Consider the following 24387-nt stretch of genomic DNA (forward strand, 5'->3'; position numbering starts at 1 on the left):
CCCCGGGCCGCTGTTCCCTCCACCCCCGCGCGCGCCAGGGAGGCGCTTTCGGGGCCGGGGAGGGGCGCACGGGGGACGGATCTGCCCTTTGGTCTCGTTCCCTGCCCGCCCAGCTCTTATCGCCCGCAACACTCTGGGGGAAGTTGCCGAAAGCCGTTTGCGGCTGGCTGCCCGCCCGCCCCCTCTCAGCCTCCCTCCCGCCCCTCCGCTTCTCCCCAGCCAGCCAGACCCCGCGAAACCCGAGAACTTGTTGCTGGAAAGGCCCAAAGACCCCCTGCGGGCTCTTGGCAAGGGGGGGGGGCACCCCGCCCGGACTGCCCGGCACTCCCTACCCCCGCCACACACACTCTCGCACACAATCCCTCCAGTCCCCAGCTCACCTTTCATGCCAGGGCCCCACAGCTCCGCCTCAGAGCAAGCTGACACATTGTGTAGCCATCATCACCCTACTGTTTGTCTGAACTGCTTGGCTCACCCGGGGCTGCTCCAGCGCGGCTCCTCGGGAGCTGGCCCGCTGGGGAGGTGGAGCTTCCGGGGCCCAGGCCAAGAAACACCTGCTGCCGCCGCCGCCGCCGCCACCGCCGAGGCCACACCCAACCCCAACGCCCTCCCCCGCCCGCGCCCCATGCCACTGGCTCGTTTCCCTGCTCCTGACCTAAGCCAACAAGAGGTGTCGGGTTTCTCCCGCAAACACACACACACACACACACACACACACACACACACTGTGCATACATCCTCACACCCGCCCCCCCCGCCCCCCCCCGACAGCCCACACAGGCAGGCCAGGCCCAGCACAACACAGGTGAGCCCAGGACATTCACAGGTAAAGGGGAGGAGCCATAGGGGGAAATCCTCCGACCATAGCCCCAACCCAGTACTGGATATGTGAATATTAAATTGATCAACAACAAGAAAAGCCAAGCCCTTGATATGGCCACAACTATTTCAACCCAAGACTCCTATGTATGCACCGCAGACCCAATTTGTCTCCTCCGCTCCCCTTCAAAATGACGTGGATTTGCTTCTCGAAGGAAGGTTACAGACCTTTCTCCTTCACATACACACAAAACGACTAACATTTCTAGAGATTTCAGGTTTTCCAAGTATTTTAAATACATGATTTCATATGATCCTCACAACAATCCTCCGAAGTAGGAGCTATGATTATCCCTATTTTGTGATTCATTAACGTGAACTCAGAGTAGCAAAGGGACTGGCCCAGGCTCACTCAGTTTTCTGCCTCTGCCTGAAGGACAATTTGAACGCAGCTCTTCCTGAATCCAAGTCTGGTAGAGCCCCCATCTCTTAAAACTTTGAGCTTTTCTTTTAAAGGATCAAGAGCTGCAATATGCAGCTAGGTGGCGCAGTGGATCTGGAATCAGGCAGACCTGGGTTCAACTGCTTCAGTCACGATTAATTGTGGGATTCTCTGGAGACTCACTTAATCTCTCGGTGCCTCAGTTTCTCCACCTGTAAAATGAGAGGCCCTAGGAAGTCCTTCCCTACTATGAATCGACATCCCTCTGAATGTGGGGATGGAAGAAAGATAAATATGACTTCCACGTTTTGGGAAAGTAGGAGCTGTCCAGAGGGATGGATGGGCATGGGGGCAGTCCTCCTCTTGGGAGGAGGGAGCTCTCCGGGGACAGATGAAGCCAGCCACGGAGGCTGGAAGCGGGGGAGGGGTTCGTTAAATTGATGGGGAGTTACCCATCACCAGGGCGGCCTCCTTCCCTCAGAAAGTGGCATTATTGCCTACCCCAAAGCGGACTCATTGCTTTCTCGCCGAGTCGGGGATGGGCCACAGCTCATTCTTCCACCCCACCTCACCCAAGCACTTGACATACAGGTATGACTCAGGGAGCGTCTGGAAATTCCTGGGCACCCACAGCCCGCTTGGAAGGGACTGGGCTACCGGTTCTCCCACTCCTACCCCAAGGGCTCAGCCTCCAACCCCGCCTCCGCCCCCGCCCCCGCCGGAGGGCCCCGGAGTCAGTCGGGTCCAACCCCGGCTCGGCCCCGCGTCCCTGGAAGCCGGGAGGTTAATAGAGCTCGCTTCGCCTGGAGGGATTGGGGGCGGGGTCAGCCTGGCCCGGGTAGTCGGAACTCCGCTCCAAGGCCTCCGGCACTCTGAGGACCGAACTGCAAAGGGCCTTTGGGTGACAATCTAGGCCAACCGTTCCTCAAATTACAGATGCAGAAACTGAGGCCAAAAGAAGAGACCTGCGTTCAGGGTGGTCACCGGGAGGAGGTCTCTGGCTCGGTGCTCATTCTCCCGCTGTCTCGGAGTGTGTATGTGGGAGGGCAGAGGGCTAAGATGAAAGAGTGGTTTTAAACCTCGAGGAAAGAAGACGCCGTTTATGGCTGGGGGAGCCCACGGTAGCCCAGCCGTCGCTCTGGTTTTAGCTTTCAGACCACCGTGCCAACGCTGCGCTCCTGCCAGCCCCCAAACCTGCCCTGAGAGATGCCCTGGACTCGTTTGGCAAGTGTGCAAACTACCATTCCCCAAGGGCCTCCCAACCGCCCTCCTCCCTTCCTCCCTCCCTCCCACCTCCCACCTCCAGTCCCGGATTGCGAAGGGAAGGGAGGGAGCGCTGGGCGCCTGCCATCTCCCATCCATCTGTTCCTGATGACGCTGGCGGGTTTCTGGCACTCGGAGCCCGCGCCAGCGGTGAGCGCAGAACCAGTCTGTCTGCCCCCAGTGGGGTTTGCAAAGAAAAGGGGGGGAGGGACACAGAGAGGGGGCGCACCCTTGGGGAGGGCACGGGGCCCACCCAGCTCCGGGGACCCCCCGCTGACCCGGCCCCGGGAGAGCAGCGGCGCGCCGGAGAGCGCGCGGGGGCAGGATCCGATGCCTTGCACAAGGCTTCCCCCTCAGACCACAAACCAAAGGGGAAGGCAGGCAGCGAGGCCGAGGCGAAGGGGGGTGAGGGGGGAGGGAGGAGGCCGTTATTGGCTCCTACCTGCGGGCGCCGGCCAGCCAACCCAGGCACCAGGCAGGAGGGGCCCCTTCCCATTTACGACTTGCCTCGATCCCTGGCCGGCGCCTCCTTAATGTTTGTCTCTTCCTCTGTTATTAGCCTCTGCGACCAGATGCTCTAATTTACTCACCACCCGGTGTCTTCACACCGTGGACTCCTGTAATTTATACCACCCACAGCCCAGTGGATTCACTTGGGGGGGGGGGGGTACTGGGGGAGGGGTGGTCAAGCAGCCTGCTCCTAAAGCTCTTGACAGCTAGAGACAGGAAGTCACCACAACCAAAAGAAAGGAGGGGGAGGGATGGGGCAGGCAGGGAATTTAACAACTGGCCTCCGAGTTGGCCATAGCCCTGGGGGTGAGGGTGGGGTGGAATCTTTCCTGGATCCCTACTCCCGGGCATCTTTTCGGTCCGGGGTACAGATTTTTGAGGAGGGGGCCACAGAAGAAGGATGTTCATCTTTCCATCGACAAACCCCGGGACAAAAGAGAGTTCCAAAATGTGGCTAGCGTTAACTGTCTCCCCTCTGTCCACTCAGGCGGGGCACAGCTGACCCAGTCAGTCTTCAACACAGCCAGTTACCGACTCCCTTCCATCAGAGTACAAATCAAAAGAAAACATGAGTTTCTTACCCTCTCTGTACCAGCTAGGCCAACCCTGGGACTGACCTCCTTGGGAGCCGGAAGCAGAAAGATCTCCAGCACAGTGTGAAGTGAGCACCGGAGCTGCTGTGGAAGTGAGAAGAATGGGTATTTCTGAGGGCAGTGAGGAAAAGGGGGCTTAAACTGAAGCCTTAGCTCTTGTTAGTCTGACCCTGGAGTCTCAAAATCTGTGGCAGATCTGCTAGGTCTTTACCAACCCCAGAGAAGATAGTGGGATCAGCCCAGTTCTGTCCTGGAAGAACCAGTGGTTTATGTGAAGACCAGTCTAATTAAACTGCTAAATCACAGCATAGGGTTGTGAATTTTTGAGCTGGAAGAAACTATCCGGTCCTTCTTCCCCCACCCCCACCCCACCCCCATTTTACAGATGAGGAAACTGAGTCAAGGAAAAAAATCAATGATACCCAGGATCACTCAGCAAGTAGTTAAGGCTTTTCTCCTTTCTTCAGGCACAATTCAAATGATCTCACCTAGTTCTAGGGGGTTGGAGAGCTACACTTAGGGGGAGAGAATCCACATAGATATCCTTAAAATAAAAGGATTCTATAGTCATAACAAGGGAGAAACTAGGACTCTGAAGTAGAGACAGGCTCTACCTCCATCAGGATCACCCTTTACCAGGGCACGCAGGCCAACAACAGGGCATCAGATTAGCAGTAGCCCTGCCTCATCTTGCCCTCTAGAATTCAGGCAAGCAGGGATCACTCGGGCTTGGGTGGAATGGACCTAGGAGGAGCAGTGCCCTGGGGGTCAGTGATGGAGAGAGGAGCTTGCAATATTGAGTGCAATGGAGCCCGGGACTCGCTAGAGAGCAGCAGAGAGCCGGCTTTCTCCTCTGCCTCCCAGAGATTCTCACCAACCACCCAGCTGGCAAGACAGATTGATGACACTCGATGTCACTATACTCGGTCCAAGGAGCGCTTTATAACACCCAAGGAAATTAGTAATCTGGGAGCACGGCCTCCAAGTTTAAGAGTGGGAATTGCTCTCCTGCAGCCTGTGTGCTTGCTAACGAGGTTCTGTACTTGACTCTTAATTTCCTGACTGCTCTGCAGACTCCCGGTTGTCCCCAGCTTCCCTCCAGCCACAGCCTTCCTCCCTCCCCTTTTTCCTCCTCAGGTGCCCCTTTCCTGGCTGCCAAACACTAGCAAAAGGGTTTCTTTTTCTCATTTCTTCCTTATTACTCCCCCTCCCCACAGTCTACCATCTCCCCCTCCCCAATTTCCTTCCCAATGTGCCACCTTTTATTTTTGCAAGGAAAACTGACAAGGGGAGGGGGGAAGGGATGGGTTAATGAGACGCAGGCACTGAGGTATGTTGTCATGCTGCTGTGAGTGTGTACGTGGGTATTTCCTATAAGCAGTGGGTTAAGGGAAGCTTGTCTTGAAATGTATTCACATGATACCAGGATCTCTCTCCCAGAAATAATGCCAGCAGAATGAACCAGCGTAACCTTGCAAAAGGGTAACCTCAATGTAACCTTGCAAGCTTTCAGTGTGTAGTGTTTATTTTCTGTACCCAGAACACAATCTCTTTCCTCTCTGTCGGTCTAAATTTCCTCTTCTGTTTAAAAAAAAAAAGGTGGATTAGGTGATCCCTAAAACATACCACTTCTAAATCCTAAATTCCATTCTGGCTCTAATCTCCCAGGCCCATTAAAAGAAAAAAGATCTAATCCAGCCCCACCAAACCCACCCTCCCCCACACCCCAATCTCTCTCTGTAGAAGCTCTGAGGCCTAGTGGCCTAGTGGAAAGAACAAGGGGGAAATCAAGAAACCTGAATTGTAGCCCTGACTCTGATGCTATTATTACTTTGAGCAGATAATTTCTGTAAAATTCACCTCCATAGCCTGTTTCAAGGTCCCCTCCAGCTCTGACCTTTTCTCCAGGATCACAGATTTTCCACTGAAGGGGACAGGAAAAGTGACCTGGTCCACCTCCATTCCCTCACTTTATAAAGGAAAAATCAAGCCCAAAAAAGTGAAATGATTTGCCTTTGGCTACACAGGTGCTATCTGGCATTTGTGCCTTAGTACTCTGCCAGTAAAATGGCCAGGAGCAGTGAGAAAGGGAAAAATACTGGGAAGGAATAAAGAGAACGTCCTTAATTTGTGTGAGGGCCAGAGACAGAAGCAAAAGAGGGCAGCTACTTATGAGCTGATGAAAAGGAAGGGATGTGCCATCATGGAGACAGCCAGAATCAAGAGTGGTCACTGCAAAGGGAACTGTTGGGACTGGGCCAACAAGGAAAAGTAAGGAGAGCTACTTGGCAAAATGAATACAGATAAAAGCGCTGGACCTGAAGCCAGGAAGACTTACCTATGTTTAAATCTAACTTCGGACACTAACTGTGTGATCCTGAATAAGTCATTTAGCTGCTGTCTGCCTCAGTTTCCTCATCTGTAAAATGGGAATACCCACCTCTGAGGACTTGGAGATAGGGAGCAGCTAGGTGACACGGGGGATAGAGGGCCAACCTGGAGTTAGAAATCTGATCTCAGATCCTCACTAGCTGGGGAACCTTGGCCAAGTCACTTCACCATGTTTGCCTTCGTTTCCTCATCTGTAAAATGAGCTGGAGAAGGAAACAGTAAACCACGCTAATATCTTTATTAGAAAAAACCCAAATAGGGTCATGAAGAATCGGGCACAGTTGAAAAGGTAAGAAATATTACAGATTGTAGAGTGCCAGGCTTGAAATGAGAAAGACCTGAAGTCAGATTCTGTCCCTTGCCTTCCACTTAGTAGTGTACGTAATCCGGGCAATTTATAACCTCTCCAGGCTCAGTTTCCTGAGTTTGGCAAGTGTGCAATGCCCCCCCACAAAAAAAAAAACCAAAAAGAAAAAAATTTGGGCTCTCCAGCTTGAAATCTCTTATCTCTCTTCCACTAAACCAGGCCTGTAAAGGGCCAGGAGGGAAGTAGTCCCTGGAGGTTAAATAGCCCCCAAATAGAGTCTGCTAAAGTTCAGAATTCTCATTTTCCTGACATTTTTTCAAGGCTTCCACAGATGATAAAGATCATTCACCTATCTATATAGATCTTATGGAGATTTCAATCCAACAAGCATTTTATTAAGTCCCATTTCCAAAAAGAGGCCTTTCCAGATCCCACCAGTTGATGGGGCCCTCCCCTTCCCAAATTATTTTAAATTTGTTTATACAAATCTTCTATTTACTTATCTGTGTACCTCCTGTGTAACTTCCATAAGTTCCTAGAGGTCAAGGGTTGTTTTTCATTGGTAAACACAGGCCCAAGTAGAGTGACTGGTATATAGCAAAAAAAAAAAAAACTTCAAGAAATGCTTGTTGAATGAATAAATGAAGATCATTTAGGTGGGTGATGAATAAATCTGGGTTACTAATACTAGCAAAAGGCCTTCAAAAGTGACCCGCAAGCCTGGGGGCATATGGCCGTTTCTTAAGAGAAAAGGAAGCCATCAATTTTCCATCCAAACTCCACAACACACCCCAAAGGAATTACAATACTCAGTCAAAATCTCCCGGAGGCCTGACCTCCTAGAATAATGGTGTGGGCCGCAATCATCATCCTCAAGAAGACCTCTTTCCAGGTCTCGTAAAGTAGTCCCAGGGGTAATGAGGTGAAAGGGTCGGTCTAAGCCAAACCTCAGCTCTTCAATTCCAATCAATACAATACAAACAATATCCATTTAGGAGCACAGACTGAGAGCCGGGAGAGGATTTCGAGATCCTAGATTAACCCCTTTTCCAGAGTTGGAAGGGAGGTGAGTGATTAGGAGCCCAAGCTTCTCCCACAGTATGGATTATCAGAGCTGAGATGTGAATGCTCATCTTCACCCTTGGCTTCCTTTGAGTCTCAGATAAATCCCATCTTCTATAAGAACTCTTTCCCAATCCTATAGAATCTTCCTTCAGGGAATTATATAGGATTTGTCCATTCACCTTCCCCCTTAGCAGGTCCCTCGTAGGTGGGGACTGATTTTTGCCCTGGTATTTAGTATATTTCTAAGCAATCGATAAATGCTAGTTAACTGTTAGGATGGCTCAGTGGATGGAGGGGCTGGGCCTGGAATCAATTAGACCTGAGTTTAACTGTGATCTCGGTCACTGGGGGATCCTGTCTGCCAGTGATCCCTTGTTCCCAAACCTCTTTGTCGATCAGTGTTGGGGGTCACCAAGTCGTCATCCCTTCCCTGTCTATACCCGAAAGGTGTCAGGTACTCGCTACCCTGACATATGCAAGGGTCCCACCCCTTTTGCTGACACTGACCCACAAGCCATCTCTGGATTCCCAGTGCTCAGCCTCGCTGCTTTGACGTACTTTTAATAAACTCCTTTTCATTCTCTTTGTCCTGAGTTTTGCCTCGCTGATCAAGGTAAAAGCCCAAACAAGAGAATTTTCCTTTCATCCCCTGGAGAAGGAAATGGCAAACCACTTCAGGATCTTTGCCCCATAGACAGTACTGTCCACAGGGTCACCAAGACTAGCTGAAAGACAAGGAGCTGACAGCTGACCAACGCCAGATTGAGTGGAGGGAAGTCTCTACTCCCCCATTTGTCAGGATAAAATCCCCCTCCTCCATCTTTGCCTACAGATCCAAAATAAATAAATAACTAAAAAGACAAGCGACTTCCATAAGCCTTCCCTGACCTCATCATCTCACAATGTCTCCCACCTGTTTCCCTATGGCACTTCCCATTTACACCTCTCGGATGGCACATGTAGCAGAGACCGCCTTGTATTATCTATCATTCATGCCTGATTTGTCATCTCAAGGACAGTGCATACTTCTGGAGGTCAGACACTATAGCTGATATTCTTTTGGATACCAAGTATGACACTTAACTAGCTGTGCCACTTGAATAGGTCATTTAACCTCATTTTCCCCTCTCCTTTAGAACTTTATTTACTCTATCAGACTTGCACTAATGATGTTTGATCACACGCTTAAAGCTGGAAGGGACCTCACAGTACTTCTAGTCCCCAGCTTCTTAAACTGAAATTGGAGACAAATGTGAGGATCACGAAATTATGATTTATGATCAGTATGTCTGATTCGTATACCTATATATCTAGGGTCACTAAAACATCTCTGGTGAAAAGGGTAGTGAGTGGGAAAAGTTTAAGAAAACCTGATCCAGTCCCACCACTGTATTTTACATGAGGAAAATGAGTCACAAAGCTATTAAGTGACTTGCTTATGCTTTAAAACTCTAAATCCGTTTCCTTTTCTGCATATATATGCAAGTATCATAATGCTTGCAAGTATCCACATAGCAGGATGATTATAGACAAAGTGTGCTGTAATTCTCAAATAATCTTTTCAAACAAATATGTTATAACCACTTCATGGTGCCTAAGACAATGTGAAGACATATCAGTTGCCTAAAAAGAGTTGTTAGGTTCAGCATGGCCTAGTGGAATGCTACTGCTGGCTTTACCACTCAAGTGTTCATTTGGGCAAGAACCAGTCCTTTACAACTCATCCCTCTTCCCTCTCTCCAGGACTCGATTTCCTTGTTGGCAAAAAAATAAATGTGACAAAGGTTGCAGCTAATTGGCAACAATGGTGAAAGATACTAATAGTCAATGCAGTATGTAAAAGGGGTGAAGACAGACACCCTAATAGACTGTTGGTGGAGCTGTGAATTGGTCTTCCAGGTTCCCTTGGAATTGAAGAATGAGAGATTCATAGAACTACAGAAAGACTGGTATGAACTGATACAGAAGAAAATGAACAGAACCGGCAGAGCTCTATGTAAATGGCTGTAATCACGGGAAGAAAACAATATCCCAGAGCAGGCGACTGAGAGAATTGCAATGAGCCATCTTGTTTCCCCAAAGCAGAATCACCACCCTGGCTACTCAAGCCAGAGGCAGAGGTGGGCTTCGGTGCCTAAGCTTTCAAACTGTGGCCATTTCAGTTGGATGACCTGTTTTTCCTTTGTTATAAGGAAGGGCTCAATGGTGATGATTCGGGTTGGGAGAAGGATACAGAGAAATAGCTGGAATGTCTATAAAGGGTATCAAAGGGAAGGGGGGAGGAAGAACTGGAATGATCTCTGAGGTCCTTTACAAGTCTGAAATTCTATGAATGAATGAATGACTGAAAGGAAATACATAAAGGGGCTTTGGTAGAGGAACAACTTGCCTCTCCCTGTGCCCCCTTCTCTGAAAGAAGGAAGTTTGTTCTGGTATCCAAGGAGCCGAGGAAGGCTGCTTGCAGGGCAGGCGTGGATCCTGACCTTGAAACCCACATACTACCCCCAAGTCCTCTCTGGAGAAGGGCCTTCCCCCACACCCCCACCCCAGGCTCATTAGTCTGCTTTCTGGAAGCCAAGGTCACTGTCATCTCCCCAGACACGTCCCCCACCCCTCAAGAAAGGGTTAAGCCCTATAAAATTCCCTTTGACGAGGTTACATCAGTTTGCCTCTTAACCCTGGGCTGCTCCAACACTTCCTCTCCTTTCAGGACTTCTGTTTTCAATCTGTACCCAGCATACAGCTGCACTCCTTTACAATCAGTTAACAGCTGTTTTGCATAGATTTTCAATTCTAATTGCCTCGCATTGTAAGAGCAGCAGAGCCCTGGTGAATGGGGAAGCCAGCTCTGGTGAAAAGCATGCGAGGTGAATGCATAAGGAAGCCCAAGTGAGTGGGGCTGGATACGGATTTTTATAAGAAAAGAATGGCCCTACCCACCTCCCCTCTCCCTTCAGCCCTCCCCCACCCCTGTCTGTCTCCTTGGAAGGGGGCTGTTTCTCCCATCAGGGCTGGGAAAGCTGGGAGAGTTTCCATCACCTTAAGGCGAGGTGACCCGCTTGTCTCTCCCATGTGGGAAGAAAAAGGAGGAAACCTGACTCCCTCAGACCCACTTCATTTGTTCCGAGTGCTGCTAAAGGAGTCCTTAGAAAGGCTAACCTACCCAGGAGATGGGGAGCAAGAACCTTATCACGGAAGGCTTCTCCCTCCTGGGGCCATCTCCTCCTCTCCCTCCATCCCTCCCTCTAATTCTTCTCCCTCTATTCTCTAGTATCCAGATACAGGAAGCTAATTGGACAATAAAGTACAGTACCAAGGTAATATGCTCTGGGGAGACAGCTGGTATTCATAAAAGAGAAATATTTGCATTTTAAAACTTTAAACTCTACATGCCTCTGGCTGGGCTGGGGAAAAGCGGGAGCTGGGGGAGGCTTGGTCTCTTTGGGGGAGGGCTGCTGCGTGGAAGAAAACCCATGGGATTTGGGACAATTTGGGTTCATATCCTGGATCCTGCCATTTCCTCCTACCTGTGTGACCTTCAAAAACAAGTCAGTCACTGTAGGCCTCCCTTTGCCCATCTGTCAAAACAGAGGTCGATTTGACCACCTATCTCTCCCTGTCTCTCTCCATCTCTCTGTGTCTCTCTCCTCCATTTCTGTCTCTTTGTGTGCATCTATCTCCTATCTCTCCCTCCCCTTCTCTTTCTCCTGTGTGTCCTTCCCTCCCTCCTCGTCTCCCTGTCTCTGTCTCTGTGTCTACCTGTCTGTCTGTCTCACTCTCCCCCTTCTATTTCTCTCCCAGGGCCCTCCTGACTCTAACCTCTAATCACAGCATGGTGGATGTCCTGAATTTCAAAGCCTGACCCTTCCAAAAGTTGCTGCTTCCTAGCTATACCAACTGGGGCATGTCTGGTTTACTGTGGGCCTCAGTTTCCTTCCCTGTAAAAAGAAGAGTTTAGGATAGACAATCTCTAAGATCCCTTCTAATGATAAAATGCTACAATCTTAAAAACAAACAAACAAAAAGCCTAGTAAAATAATTTCCTAAAGGAGAAGACATCGTATTAACCACTGCTGGGATCTGGGGTCTTTAGAACTGGGCTATAGTCATGCCTGTTCTTTGGGGTGACAGTTATCCTGAAACTACACCCCTCCTGGATCCCAAGATACAGACTGTCCCTGGCAGTTCGCCTTTGCTGTAAAAAGACACATATACATATATCCCATACACACCCACGGGGCTTAAAAATATCTTAGGAAACCTGACCTGGTGAAGAGGATTTGGATCCAAATCTGCCTCTATCTCTACATCTGTGGCATGTCATTTAAGAAGCCTGAATTCTGGGCAAATTCCCTGACTTCTTTTGAGTTTATTTCTTCACCTGCAAAGTCACAGAACTGGACAATTGTTTCTAAATTGTCTCTGCACTCAAAGCCTCCTAAACCTGAAATCCAGAGCTCTTTCTCTGGCTGTCTCCATCCTTTCTTTCACTGCTTCTCTGCTTTCAGGGTTCCTGAGGCCAGGAAAAGTAAAGAATGATTTAATAAGGGGTCTTCCTTGGTGGGGGGGGGGCGGAACTGACCTCTAAAACACAATGTTTTTCTCTTCCTCAGGGAAGCTACCTAAAAGTTATGGGTATTGGGGAAGTGGTGGTAAAGGGGAAGGGCCAATTTTTTACCTTTCTATGTATTTAAGCCAAAATTTGTCCAAGAGCTGGCCAAATGACCATCCTGCTTTTGGACCTCAATGCCAAATGGGCCTCTATTCATGAATGGTTTTATGGTTGAATCCTAGAAAGTCAGGAGCTTTCTTGTCAAATTCTTTCATTTTTCAGAAAAAAAAAAAACATGGAGGCCCAAGAAAGGGAAAGAAATAATGGACGCAAGGTTACAAATCAAGATGGTGACAATTGGGGAACATACAACAGTGGTATTGAGGATGACAGGATCTGGGGCTGAGAGAGTCCTTAAAAGGATTCTTTCTAACCCTTTCATTTTAAGGTGAGGAAACTGAAGTCCCATTATTAAGTGGCTTGCTCAAAGTCAAAGATGCCCTGGTTAGTGGCAGAGGGGGAAAACTGAAGCCCAGAGGAGTTAAGATCCTCTTGCTAATAATACATTATGACCTATCATATGATTATAATACAATATAATATGACCATAATACACTATCACTAATCTTTGAGTCTGACACTTTCTGTTTGGGCTGGTACTTGGGCATAGTACCAATAGTGCTATGTGGCCACAAAAATAATTTCCCTGCTGTCATAATATCCCTTCCTGGTCAGCCAGAGGGACTTTTGGCCCAAGCTAGTGAAAGTGGAGGAGCAGTGTTCTTGAGCAAAAAGGCCCAACGGTACCATGTTACTGGTCTGAGGACAGGAGGGTTAAATAAAGTTCTCCAGGTTTCCTGAAGAGAAAATTGTTGGCAACTTGGAGATGAAAAGGGTTGGATGGGTAGGAGGAAGAGAGAAGATTCTGGCTCTGCAGGCAAGGGATCAAGGTCTGATCATTTAAGAAAACACTTTTTTCCTATTATCATGCCAAGGGCACAGTCCCTGGCAACTTCTCCAGGATCCTGGGTTTCAGATCGAAGATGTAACTACTGGTAAATTAATCCCTCATCTAGAAAATGGAAATTATTCTTGTATCGCTTGTTTCACAAGACAGCTATGTGGCGAAGTGGATTGAGTGCCAGATCTGCAGCCAGGATGACTCATATTCCTGAGTTCAAATCTGGCTTCAGACACTTGCTAGCTGTTCGATCCTAAGCAAATCACTTCACCTTCGGTTTTTTCATCTGTAAAATGAGCTGGAGAAGGAAATGGTAAAATACTCCAGTATCTTTGCCAGAAATACCCAAAATAGGGTCATGAAGTTGGACACGACAGAAAAAACCTGAACAACTGTGAGGTTAGTGTGTTGTAAACTTTAAAATATCCTCTAAAGCTGAGCTGAAACCACTTCTTTATTGTACATTACAGGATTGGACCTGTAATGTACATGAGATGTACATTAGGTACATCTCAGGTCTAAATCTTTCAATTCTAAAATAAGTAGTATTTACATAAATGTATCACCTTAAGGTTTGAAAAAAGCTTTTATATGTTATTTCATTTGATCCTCACAAGTCTGCTATTTTAAAGATGAGGAAATAGAGATTGAACAAGGTCAGAAAGCTTACCCAGGGTCCTACAACAAGTAAGTGGCTGAGACAGGATTTGGATTTGGATTTCCTTATTCTGTATCAACCCACTATGCACCGCACCCACCAGTCAGCTTGTAGGGGAGAATCATTTTGCTAGAATTGAGGGCATAAAACCTATAGGCAGTTGGGAGCCTCCTATTTTTATTCTCAATTCCCTTGATGCCTGATAGGATCTCAATTGAGCCACTTTCCTTGCTATGCCTCAGTGGTCCCATCTGGGATGTAGGAAGTAGGACTAAAGGCTTAGGAACCCTCTTGTGTCTCCCCAGGACAGATGCAGGAACTCAGACCCAAGGGACCTGTCAGTAATAACCCCAGCTTTCAACTGTTTTTCAAAAAAGGATGAGAATTTCCCTGCCCTATTAGAGAAATCATTTGACTGTTTCACCAAAAAGGGAATATTAGGGTTTGCATATTACACAGAATTAAGAGAGAGAGAGTTACCTGATCATGGGTTTAGTAAACTCTCCTTTAACTGGGTTCTTAAATGGGCATCTATGAAACAAAAGATTCATGGATAGATTTCAGGAAATCTGTGTATCTGAGTAGGACGAAAAATGTTCTTCACATTCCTATTTCCACTACCTTTGGGATCCTATGTATTTTATTTTATGCATTTAAAAACATTCTTCTGAGGAGTCCATCCATAAAGCTTCATCAGACTACCCAAAGAACACATGGCAAGAATAAGGACTCTTGTGCTAGATTATTAATTAGTGCGTCACTATTTATCATTTGAAGAGCTCTAACATAGATGCTAAGAGAAGATCTGAAAAAAAGGAGTAGAGATTATCTCTAATATCAGGGATTGCCTTCTCCAAAGGTAATATTCATCATCATTATTTTGTCATTTGGGTACAAAACAAAACTCTCTTCCCACTATTAAAAAAGTGAGTTAGAAAGGAGTGAGCAACAGGATCCCAGAATCGGTCCAGAAACCTGGCTATAATCCTTTGCTGCTAACTAACTGTGACCTTAACCAAATTGCATTACGTCATTCTCAGCCAGGCCCAGAGTTGAGAAGGCTTGGATTCAAATCTAATCTCAGACACTTATGAACTATGTGACTCTGGGCAAATCACTTCACCCTGTTTGCCTCAGTTTCCTCTTCGGTAAATAAACTGGAAAAGGAAATGGCAAACCATCTTTGCCAAAAAAACAAAACAAAAAAACCCCAAATGGAGTTATGAAGAGTCAGACATGACAAACTAAATAACAATAGCCCTTTGAATTAAAAAATCCAAGCTCTCATCACCAAATCATTGTGGCCTTTCGATCTGCGGCTTGTTAATTTTTCCCCTTATGGGAAATTAGCCTAGACCTATGATTTCATTGGTTTGGGGCATTCCCACTGTGGAAATTCCCTCCACGGATTCAGACTGGCCCAATCACTTATGATTTATATTCAGAGAGAGCCGCCAGGAACACTGACAGGTTAATTGACTTGCTTACAGTCCTATAGTATATAACAGAGGTAGGTCATAATTCAGGCCTTCCTGCCTCCAAGGCCAGCCCACTATGGCCCCCCTACCTTTCTTTGCCAATGCCTTTCCTCAAATGTGTCACCCAGAATTGAACACTGTACCCTAGATGGGGTCTGACTGCAGCAGAGGGCAGTGGGCCCATCACCCACCTGGAATGAAGGGGTTATTAGAATTATTAGTCATTTTCCTCCACTTCCTAAGTCAGCAGAATTGGCTCTCCATATGTGACCCACGGCTCCTTCCAAAGGCGGCCAAGGCCAAGTGCCTTTTGGGGAGGGGCCATCATTAAAACGTTCTTCCAGCTTCTGCGAGAACCGGCTTGAAAGAAGCTGAGTGCTGAACAGCTTGAGGTCACGACACCTGAATTGTGCACACCTGTCCCCAGAGCAGAGGGAATGCTGGACGCCCTGGTGCTGGGCTGGAGGATGGCCAGATGCTCACACTTTTATTGGAAGGTTATTGAAGCTGCCTGCCCAGCAATCGGCCACGGAGGGCCGCTGGATGGTCCAGCAGAGCCCGGTCTGACCCAAAGTGGGGGGCTCCCGTGGCATTGTGGAGCATTGTTCCCCATCAGGGCTGTAGGGTGCAGAGGCAAAGTGTGGAGGAAGGAGAAAATGTCTGCTGCTCCCATTATAATATTCAAGACAGCTTGGACTTTCTGTCTCTGAAAGCCATTTCAATTACAAAATCTGGATGGCTCCAATCGACTCTCAATCAAGAAATCCCATTTAGAAAAATGAGCAATTCTCCAGCAGTAAAATAAGATCGCTTTCTTCAGTGGCCACTGGGTGTTTTTAACATGCCCCTTGGAGATTAGCTAGAGAGCTGCACAATCCAGAAAAGGGGCACCTGGATGGCCAGACCCAGGCTACCTACAGTTCCAGATTCTGGAGCATTCTCATCAAGGACAAATGACCTTACTGAGGAGAAAGCACAGTCTGGAAAAGGTAGGGTTAATAACCACAGATAGGATATCCATTAACCAGGCTGTTTGGGGCTCAAGGTCATCAAAATTCTTGAAAGCATCAGGCAGTCTTTCAGTATCTGACTGTCTTTCCCCACAATTTACTTCTTTATAATGAATGCCCTGAAAGTTCTGGGAGTATTGGACATTTTTTTCATTATTCAGTTCAGCGAATCTTGGAATGATTCCAAGATAATTCTAGGAAGTAGCTGTGTGGTAAGGTGGATAGACTACTGGATCCAGGTAGAAAACCAGAGTTCAAATTCAGCCTCAGCTGCTTACTCATTGGACATATCAATTAATCACTCTTGAGCTTCAATTCCCTCAACTGTTTAAAAAAAAAAAAAAAGGAATGGTATTTCTACCTCTCAGGATTGTCATGATAAATGAGATGTAATTTGTAAAAGTGCTTTGTAAACCTTAAAACACTGTAACTTGCTAGGTATTTTCATTTTATGATGTTCTAGCTGTTTTGTTATGTTCTAAGAGGTTTCTCATTCAACCCCTTCCATCCAGAAGGACTCATCAAGATCCAGTCATTTTTCTGTTTACAATTTGAAAAGGGGATTAGAACATCCTGCATTCCAAACTCAAAAGACCTGGCTCTATGGCTCAGCCACCAATGGCTGAATAACTTTTGGAAAGTCCCTACACTTCAATCTAATAAGAATTGTTTTTTCCACTTGGTAAAAGAATATTCTTTGCCTCAATTCTTACTTAACCTTAATTACTGAATGGATGGTTACCTCAAAGATCTTAGCTTAAAAAGAGCAAGGTCTCCCACTGTATCCAGGGCCATCTCCGGTCATCCTGGACTGTACCTGGCCACTGGACTCAGATGGCTCTGGAGGGAAAAGTGACCTTGCCCAGCCCTTCCTCCCTCCCTTAAATCCAACTCACTTGAATGTCATGGCACCACCTGCTGATGTCCTGGTACTCTTCAAAAACAAAAGACAAATAACAACAAGCATTTATTAAATACCCACTGTGAGCAGAGAATTGTGAGCTGGGAACTGGGAAAGAGACAAAGCTTATGGAAGAGAGATCTTCTCTGAGTCAGTAATCTAAGCAGGAATATCTCTCATGGAGAAAACAAAGACAGAAAATAAATTATTATTGCATTAGTGAGAAAGTTCTGTGTGATGTCCAAGGGAGGAAAAGAGAATTCTGCTTGGGAGGATCAGAGGCAGTGATGTTTGAAATGAGCTTTAAAGAACTAGTAGGAGGAATTCACCAGATGGCTAGCTCACAGCCTGACCGAAGGCATGATATACACAAACACACATGGGCGTATAAAACCGAAACTAAATGGGGCATCTTGATGCCCGTCATGAGTCTTGATTCTCTTAGAAGTCATCACTGACCACCCTAATACACAGGGATCTCTTCCTCTACCTCCTAGAGACTTTCCACTATCCTATAGGTGACATCAATCATACAATGGACTCAGAGCAAGCAAGGACTTGAGAAGTGAGCTAGTCCAATAACTACATTTTACAGATGAGTAAACCAAGTGGTCCAAAGAAAGGGTCATCCTTCTAGCAGAAGCTAGGATTGGAATGTAAGCCCTGGTCTCCTTGATCCAAATCTGCAAGTGTCTCTGTCTCTGTCACTGTCTCTGTCTCTCTCTCTCTCTCTCTCTCTCTCTCTCTCTCTGTCTCTGTGTCTTTGTTTCTCTGTTTCTCTCTCTCTTCTTTTAAAATATCTTTGGTCATTCCTGTTTACTGTTTACACCCCAGAGCTCCTTGGAGAAGAAGGCAAGGCACAGGATGTATGTGACAATGTGTCCCCAACACCTCCAGATCCTTTATGTTCTCTTGAACCTAGTAGAAGCTTGCTCCACATTTGCTGACTCTTGTGGGGTCCAGTGTCCATCAAAATTACAAGCTATCTTTATGCAATCAGATCACAAAATTTTTAAATAGAAGGAAAACATATATATACACACACACACACCCCAGATTTAACTGGGTTTCATAGATACAAGCTGGAAGAGAGAATCCAATCCAAATCTCTCTTATTGCAGGGTAGGGACTTCTCCAAGGTCATATATATAGGTTAAATATGTCACCAAGCTAGAACCAGAAGCCTCTCTGACCACAGCTACCTTTGGAAAGGAAATAAGCATATTCTCTGAACCCACTAACCATCTTCTAATACACTTGGAACACTCACCTAGTTCTACACATTGCCCTGGATAATAAATGGTGTGGCTTTGTTTCTGGCCAACAAATGCTGAATGAGAAGGTTAGTATTCACGCAGTGTTGGGAAGTCACAAAAATGATAAAAATAATTGAAATGCAATATTTCATTTTTGTCAATACTCTATCAAGATTCACCCATGACCACATCTGGCAATATGAAGTTTAAAAGGCTGAGCATAAAAACTAGGTATCCCAAAGACGCAAATCCTGCCAAAACATGGTTTTGTTTTGTTTTTTCCCCCATCCTAAGAATAATTCTAGATTATACATGTGTACTGCTAGCCATGATGGCACACACCTGGAGATGTGAGGCAGGAGGATGTCTCGGGTTTGGGAGTTCTGAGCTACAATGGTTTAAGCCAATCAGGCGTCACCACTAGGTTTTGCACTAATAACATTAGCCCTTGGGAGCCTGGGGCCACCAGACTACCTAGGGATGGGTAAAGCAATTCAGGTCTTAAAAAACCCAAAGTAGTTTAAAATTTCTGTATTGCTCCACAGTTGGAGTGAGCCTGAAATAACTTCCACAATTCCAGTCTGGACAGGACAGGGAGACCCAGGTTCAAAAATAATAATGCACTAAACTGCTTCCATATTAGCTTAATAAAATGGTGAATAACAGACATAGTAGGCACACACCCAGGCTTGTGGCTCATGGTGCTCCCAAGGGCAGTTGAGAACCAGATTAAAATGTAATTGGAAAATATTTAACAAAATAAACAAAAATACAATAATACAAAAATAATGTTGTGGTTTTCTAAGTCAATATGCAGGTGGTTTAGTGGCCTCTAATTCTATCTGAGTTTGGCACCAATGGTGTAGAAGCCCTGGACTCAAATACTGCTCTTGATGGAGACAGATCAAATTGATTGACAAATCCAAAGATAGACATAGCCAGACTGATCAATAGATCCAAAGACAGAGATGCAGATAGATTAGACCCTATTTGGGGGCTTCTTTGAAGAAGATACTGGAATGGTTTGCCATTTCCTTTTCTAGCTCATCTAGACAGATGAGGAAACTGAGACAAATATGGTTAAGTATTATACTGCTATTAAGTATCAGAAGTCAGAATTGAACCCAGGAAGACAGGCTTTCCTGATTCCAGCCCTGGCACTTTACTGTGTCACTAGCTGTGTCTACATATGTATACATGTATCTGTACATACAGATACATGAGTATATACATGAATATATGAGGCCACGGGTCAGGCAATCAATCAATAAACATTTTCTGCCCCTATACCTTCTGGTTTCCCTGGCTTAATAAAGTGATTACTATGTGATTATGTTTCAAACACTGGACTAAACAACAGGAAAGGTGAAAGCAGACCTTACCCTCAAAAAACTTCCATTCTAATGAGGGCAACAACATGAAAATAAGTAAATACTTATAAGATACAGGCAGAATAAATAGAAAACTGTGAAAGGGGAAAGGATGAGAAAATGCCGTGTGCAAAGGTGAAACTTGAACTGAGGCTATTAGTGCAAAAGCCAGGGATAGGTAATGGAGCATCCTGTTGAAAGCAAATTGCCTTGTTAGGTCTCATTTTCATCCTGTGTGTTAACAGGGAGTTGAATTAGATGATGTCCCAGGTCCCTACCAGCTCTAGGTTTCCTTTTAGGATACCAGAGGCTCCAAAAAATGATTGCCTTTAGAAGATTCATGTTGTCCTCACCTATATTTCCCCTAGCGCTTAAGGCATTTTTTAAAAAGAGGTAACCGGAGTATTTTGAGCCAAGTCACTGATTAAAAAAAATAAAAAATAAAACAATCTGTGGGTTGGTTTGTTTTGCTGTTGTTTTTAAATATAGCTGACATCCCTCTAAAATCATCTAAAAACAAAAACGTGCCTTATTCTACGGAACTACAAGATAACTTATAACCTAAGCCAACTTGGTAAAAGCCATTGAGATTCCTAAGAATTCCTTTTGATAGCAACTAGAGACCCCAGTAATGAACGTGATTCATGGTATACTAGGGTCAGAGCCACAACAGATCATACATATAGGTCTGTTAAGGAACCTTAGAGGTCAATGAGTCCAGCTCTCTCCTTTTACACAGGCAGGAAACTGAGGCTGAGATGTTATAGCAACTGACCAGAATCTCACAGCTAGTATGGAAGGTAAGCTTTGAACTCTAACATCCCCAGCTCTAACACTACCATCTAGAAAAAAGCTGTGGTCACTTCTGAAGAGAACTTTCCCCCTTTTCTTTCAGAGTGAGCATGACATGTTCCTATTTGGATTCACAGTCAGAAGCTTAAAGACTCAATGCCCTGCTCTTTACTCTGCACCCCAGAATTCTAAGATTGAGCCCCAGAAAGGACCTAAGATACCATTTTACTTCATCTCTATTTTACAAAGGAAGAAACTGAGGCTCAGTGATGTTACAACATCAGTTTATGGTTTTAAGCAAGGGACATTCCAGCTCATGAGGTCTATTCTTGGCTCAACCACTAAATTATTGAATGACCCTGGGAAAGTCCCCAAGCTGCTTAATTCCCCCAATGGTAACATATTAATGTCAGTAACACAAATTGCTGCATTTAAGAACTTGGCCCCATTTAATATCACATGGTTTGGAGTGGAAGTGGGGGGGGGAGTAGAGAGAAGTCCTACAGAGTTGGCGGGCATCTCTCTACCTTGCTGCAAAAGTGCTATGGGAACTAAATGCTTGTGAGACATTTGGGGACTTTCCAATGGGAGATGCCCTACAACAGCAAAATATATCGCAGACAACCACAGTCCTCAGCTAAAAGGAACCTCCAGGGCTCATCTGCCCTAACCTCCTGCTTTTGGAGAGCTATGTTACTTTACTGATGAGCCAACAGAGGACATCAGACATTTTGTCTAAGGTCATCCAGTTCTGGGTGGAAGAAAGCATCACAGCCCTAGTGTATTTTCTTGGCTATTTAGTGGATGAACCTCTCCATTAGATGAGTATCTCTCTCCCATTCAGACACAGCTAACATTTATATGGGCCAGGAACTATATAATTTATCATCTCATCTGATCCTCGCAACAACGTTGGGAGGCAAATGACATTTTATAGATGGGGAAACTGAGGTAATCAGAGATCAGTGTCAAGGGCTGGATTTGAACTCATTCTTCCTAACTCTATTATCTGTGATCTGTCCACTGTGCCACATAGAGATCTCAAGAAATATTGGAACTAAGGTCTCAGAACACAATGTCAGACCTGGGAGAGATCCATCTATTCTAATTCTCCCATTTTACAGATGAGGTCCACTGAGCAAAACTGACTTGCCCCAGTTAATAGTTAATTAGACTAGCACCCAAGCTTCCTGATTCCCTCCTTAAGTGTTAACATTTCAAAATACCATAGGGCTAACCGATGACATTAAAAAATACCTTCCTGTTTTACTTTCTTTCCCCAGAAAGCTCCTGGTGATGCAAATGGAGATTAAATTCAGAGAATTTGTTCTCATATGGATGGGGGATATGAAGTGTCCTTGTTATCAATTAATCAACAGATATTTATTAAGCACCTTCTGTGTACCAAGCACACTGTTAGACCTGGAGAGACAAGTACAAAGAACGAAAGCTGCCATTTGTCATGAGCTTATATTCATTTAACTTAAATTTTCTTTCTCAGATAGCAGAGGTGTGATCAGTGTACCTCCTCCAAAAGTGTCACTTGTGATTATGAGATGATCTAATTTACAATACCCAAGGGAAGGAAAAAAAACTAATTAAAGCGGGGGAAGTTAGGAGAAAGGAAAAATGGCCCCCATCTCACAGAGGCACCAGGGAGCTGCCAGGCTCTTAGTTAGGAACAGCTCAGAGGACTCCACGAGCCAGCCACGACTACCCCATTAGGCCACTCAGTTTTCATAGGCGCCTTCATCGATCACAGGGCCACGGATCACTGATCTGGCAAACGACAACAAGCGGACTAACCAGCTCATTCTGGGATTGTGGGTAGCTCAAGAGAAGGGCTGGAACTGTGTGCCAGTCCCGAGCGTGGATTATTCAAATCCTGGTACATTCCCTAAGCATTCACATACAACCCCCTCCTCAACTCTCCAATGGCCAAAATACCCACCCACTCCTGGGAGACAGATCAAGGGGAGCTATGGGAGTCTGAGTATGTGCTGAGATGGACTGATCTCGTCTGGTAATCCAAAAAAGTGTCAATCCTTAGGACTGCCTTAAAATCTAGCAATCTTTCAATCTCAGTTTAAATACCACCTTCTAAATCCTGGCTTTTTAAACTGTGGGTCATGAAATTATGATTTATTATCAGTAAGTGTTTATTTTGTACACCTATTTTATACATCTATATACCCAGAGTCAGAGAAAATTTCTCAGGTGAAAAGGAGTCACGAGTGGAAAAAAATTTTAAGAAGTCCTGTTCTAAATGAGCTCTTTCTTGTCCTCCCCTCTCTTTAGTCTCTCCTCATCCTCCATAGGACTTTAATGGTTGAACAAACGAATCATTAATAGAGGTTGTACCATTTGGATGTCCTGATCCAACCATCAAGGTTGTAAACCCTAATTTTCAATATGGCTCTCAAATAGGTTGTGCTGTTATCCCTGGAGTAACTTGTTCCAGTGATCAAAAGATGGTGTCCCAATAACACATTGTATCTAGCTACAATATTTAGTCAGTGTTATAACAGATGGAGAGATATTAATAACATTGTATCTAGCTTACAACATTTAGTCAGTGCTATAATAGACAGATATTAATAACACATTGTATCTAGCTTACAATGAGTCAGTGTTATAATAGACATAGTAATAACATTGTATCTAGTTTATAATATTTGGAGTCAGTGTTATAATAGATAGGTATTAAGTCCTAGGTTCAAATTGACTTCTTTTGTTATTTTAAAAAACACTTGCCTTGTACTTAGTAAGTTCATATAACTAGTCTAATGACTGCTTCTTGATTGACTGGTTGATTTCCCCAAAGCACCACCCATCATCTCTCCCCATAATCCCTTTCTGTGTCCTGCTTCCCAGGAAGGTGTGCCGCCCAAGCTGGATTCCTAAAAAGTATTTGTTGGATTTTCCAGGGCTGGATTAGGAGCCTTACAAATCGGAGGGAGTTTGTATTTTAGTGAAGAGGATTAAGTATACCTGCTTGCCAGTTTTGAGTCCTGGTGTTTTCTTAAGCACATTGTAAATTATACCCAGCAATTCCTAGAAGATCAAAGTTGGGCTTTTAATCTAGGCCACTTGTAGGCTGACCACAAAGAAGCAGGAGACCAAACAGCTTTGGAATAACCCAAGTGAAAACTGACTCCTTTGGATGGGAGCCTCCAAGAGGCTGCATAGACAAGTTTCCACAGCTCCCGTTCTGTCCCCATCCCATCAGCCCTCAGGGACTGATAGCATCTCACATACCATTAGGGCACACTCCTATTACAGGATGCAATTTACAGGAGGCACAGAGAAAAAATTCCAACCAAATGGCTCTCTGGATTTCTACATTAGAAGGGCCTCGAGGGAAGACTCACTTTTGGAAACTCAATAGAATATCTATTTAAGGCTAGTGGTCACAAAACAGAAATAATTATAATAGGTAGCATTTATATAGAGTCTTTCCCAGGTGCCTTGCAAATATGATTTTTTCTTATCTTCTTAACAACCCTGGGAGATAAGCACTATTATTATCCCCATTTTGCAGATGAGGAAACAAAGGTCGATTCCCAAGGTCAAACAGCTGTTCAGTGTTTGAAAGTGGATTTGAACTTGGGTTTTCCTGACCCCCGGCCCAGAGATTCATCTATTGATACCTCACTACCTAATCAAAACCCAGGACGCGTCATGGTGGAAAGACCCAAGAGCAGGATTTGGAATCAAAACCTGCATTCCAATCTTCAATTGGCTATTGAGCACTATGCAGTCTGACAATGGTGACCTCGAGGCAGCTGATAGGGCCAAGAATCAACTTATTTTTTCAGTGTGTGCATTTAGACCTCATAAATCAGGAATATTACAACTCAGTGTTTAATTTTGTTTGTTGACTATCTAGGCATAAGAAAATGACAGGAAAAATATTAATACAGATTAAAGTTAAAAATGTGTTGTATACATGCATGTGTGTGTTTGCATTTTTCCTGAGTTGATTATTAAACATTCACTGGCTCATATATGTATGTGTG

General features: G+C 45.4%; 1 protein-coding gene across 3 annotated transcripts in view; it reads right to left on the minus strand.

Annotated features, from left to right (window-relative positions):
- The window catches only part of GSE1 (Gse1 coiled-coil protein), a 770474-nt gene that overhangs the window by 91681 nt on the left and 654406 nt on the right, over positions 1 to 24387 (minus strand). For all 3 annotated transcript variants that reach the window (XM_031957167.1, XM_003758460.4, XM_012540351.3), the window contains exon 3: positions 3616 to 3711. In XM_031957167.1, the coding sequence (XP_031813027.1) occupies positions 3616 to 3711 (96 nt within the window). The remainder of the gene's footprint in view (positions 1 to 3615; positions 3712 to 24387) is intronic.

The sequence above is a fragment of the Sarcophilus harrisii genome, chromosome 2 (assembly GCF_902635505.1).
Source record: "Sarcophilus harrisii chromosome 2, mSarHar1.11, whole genome shotgun sequence".
Taxonomy (NCBI): Eukaryota; Metazoa; Chordata; class Mammalia; order Dasyuromorphia; family Dasyuridae; genus Sarcophilus; species Sarcophilus harrisii.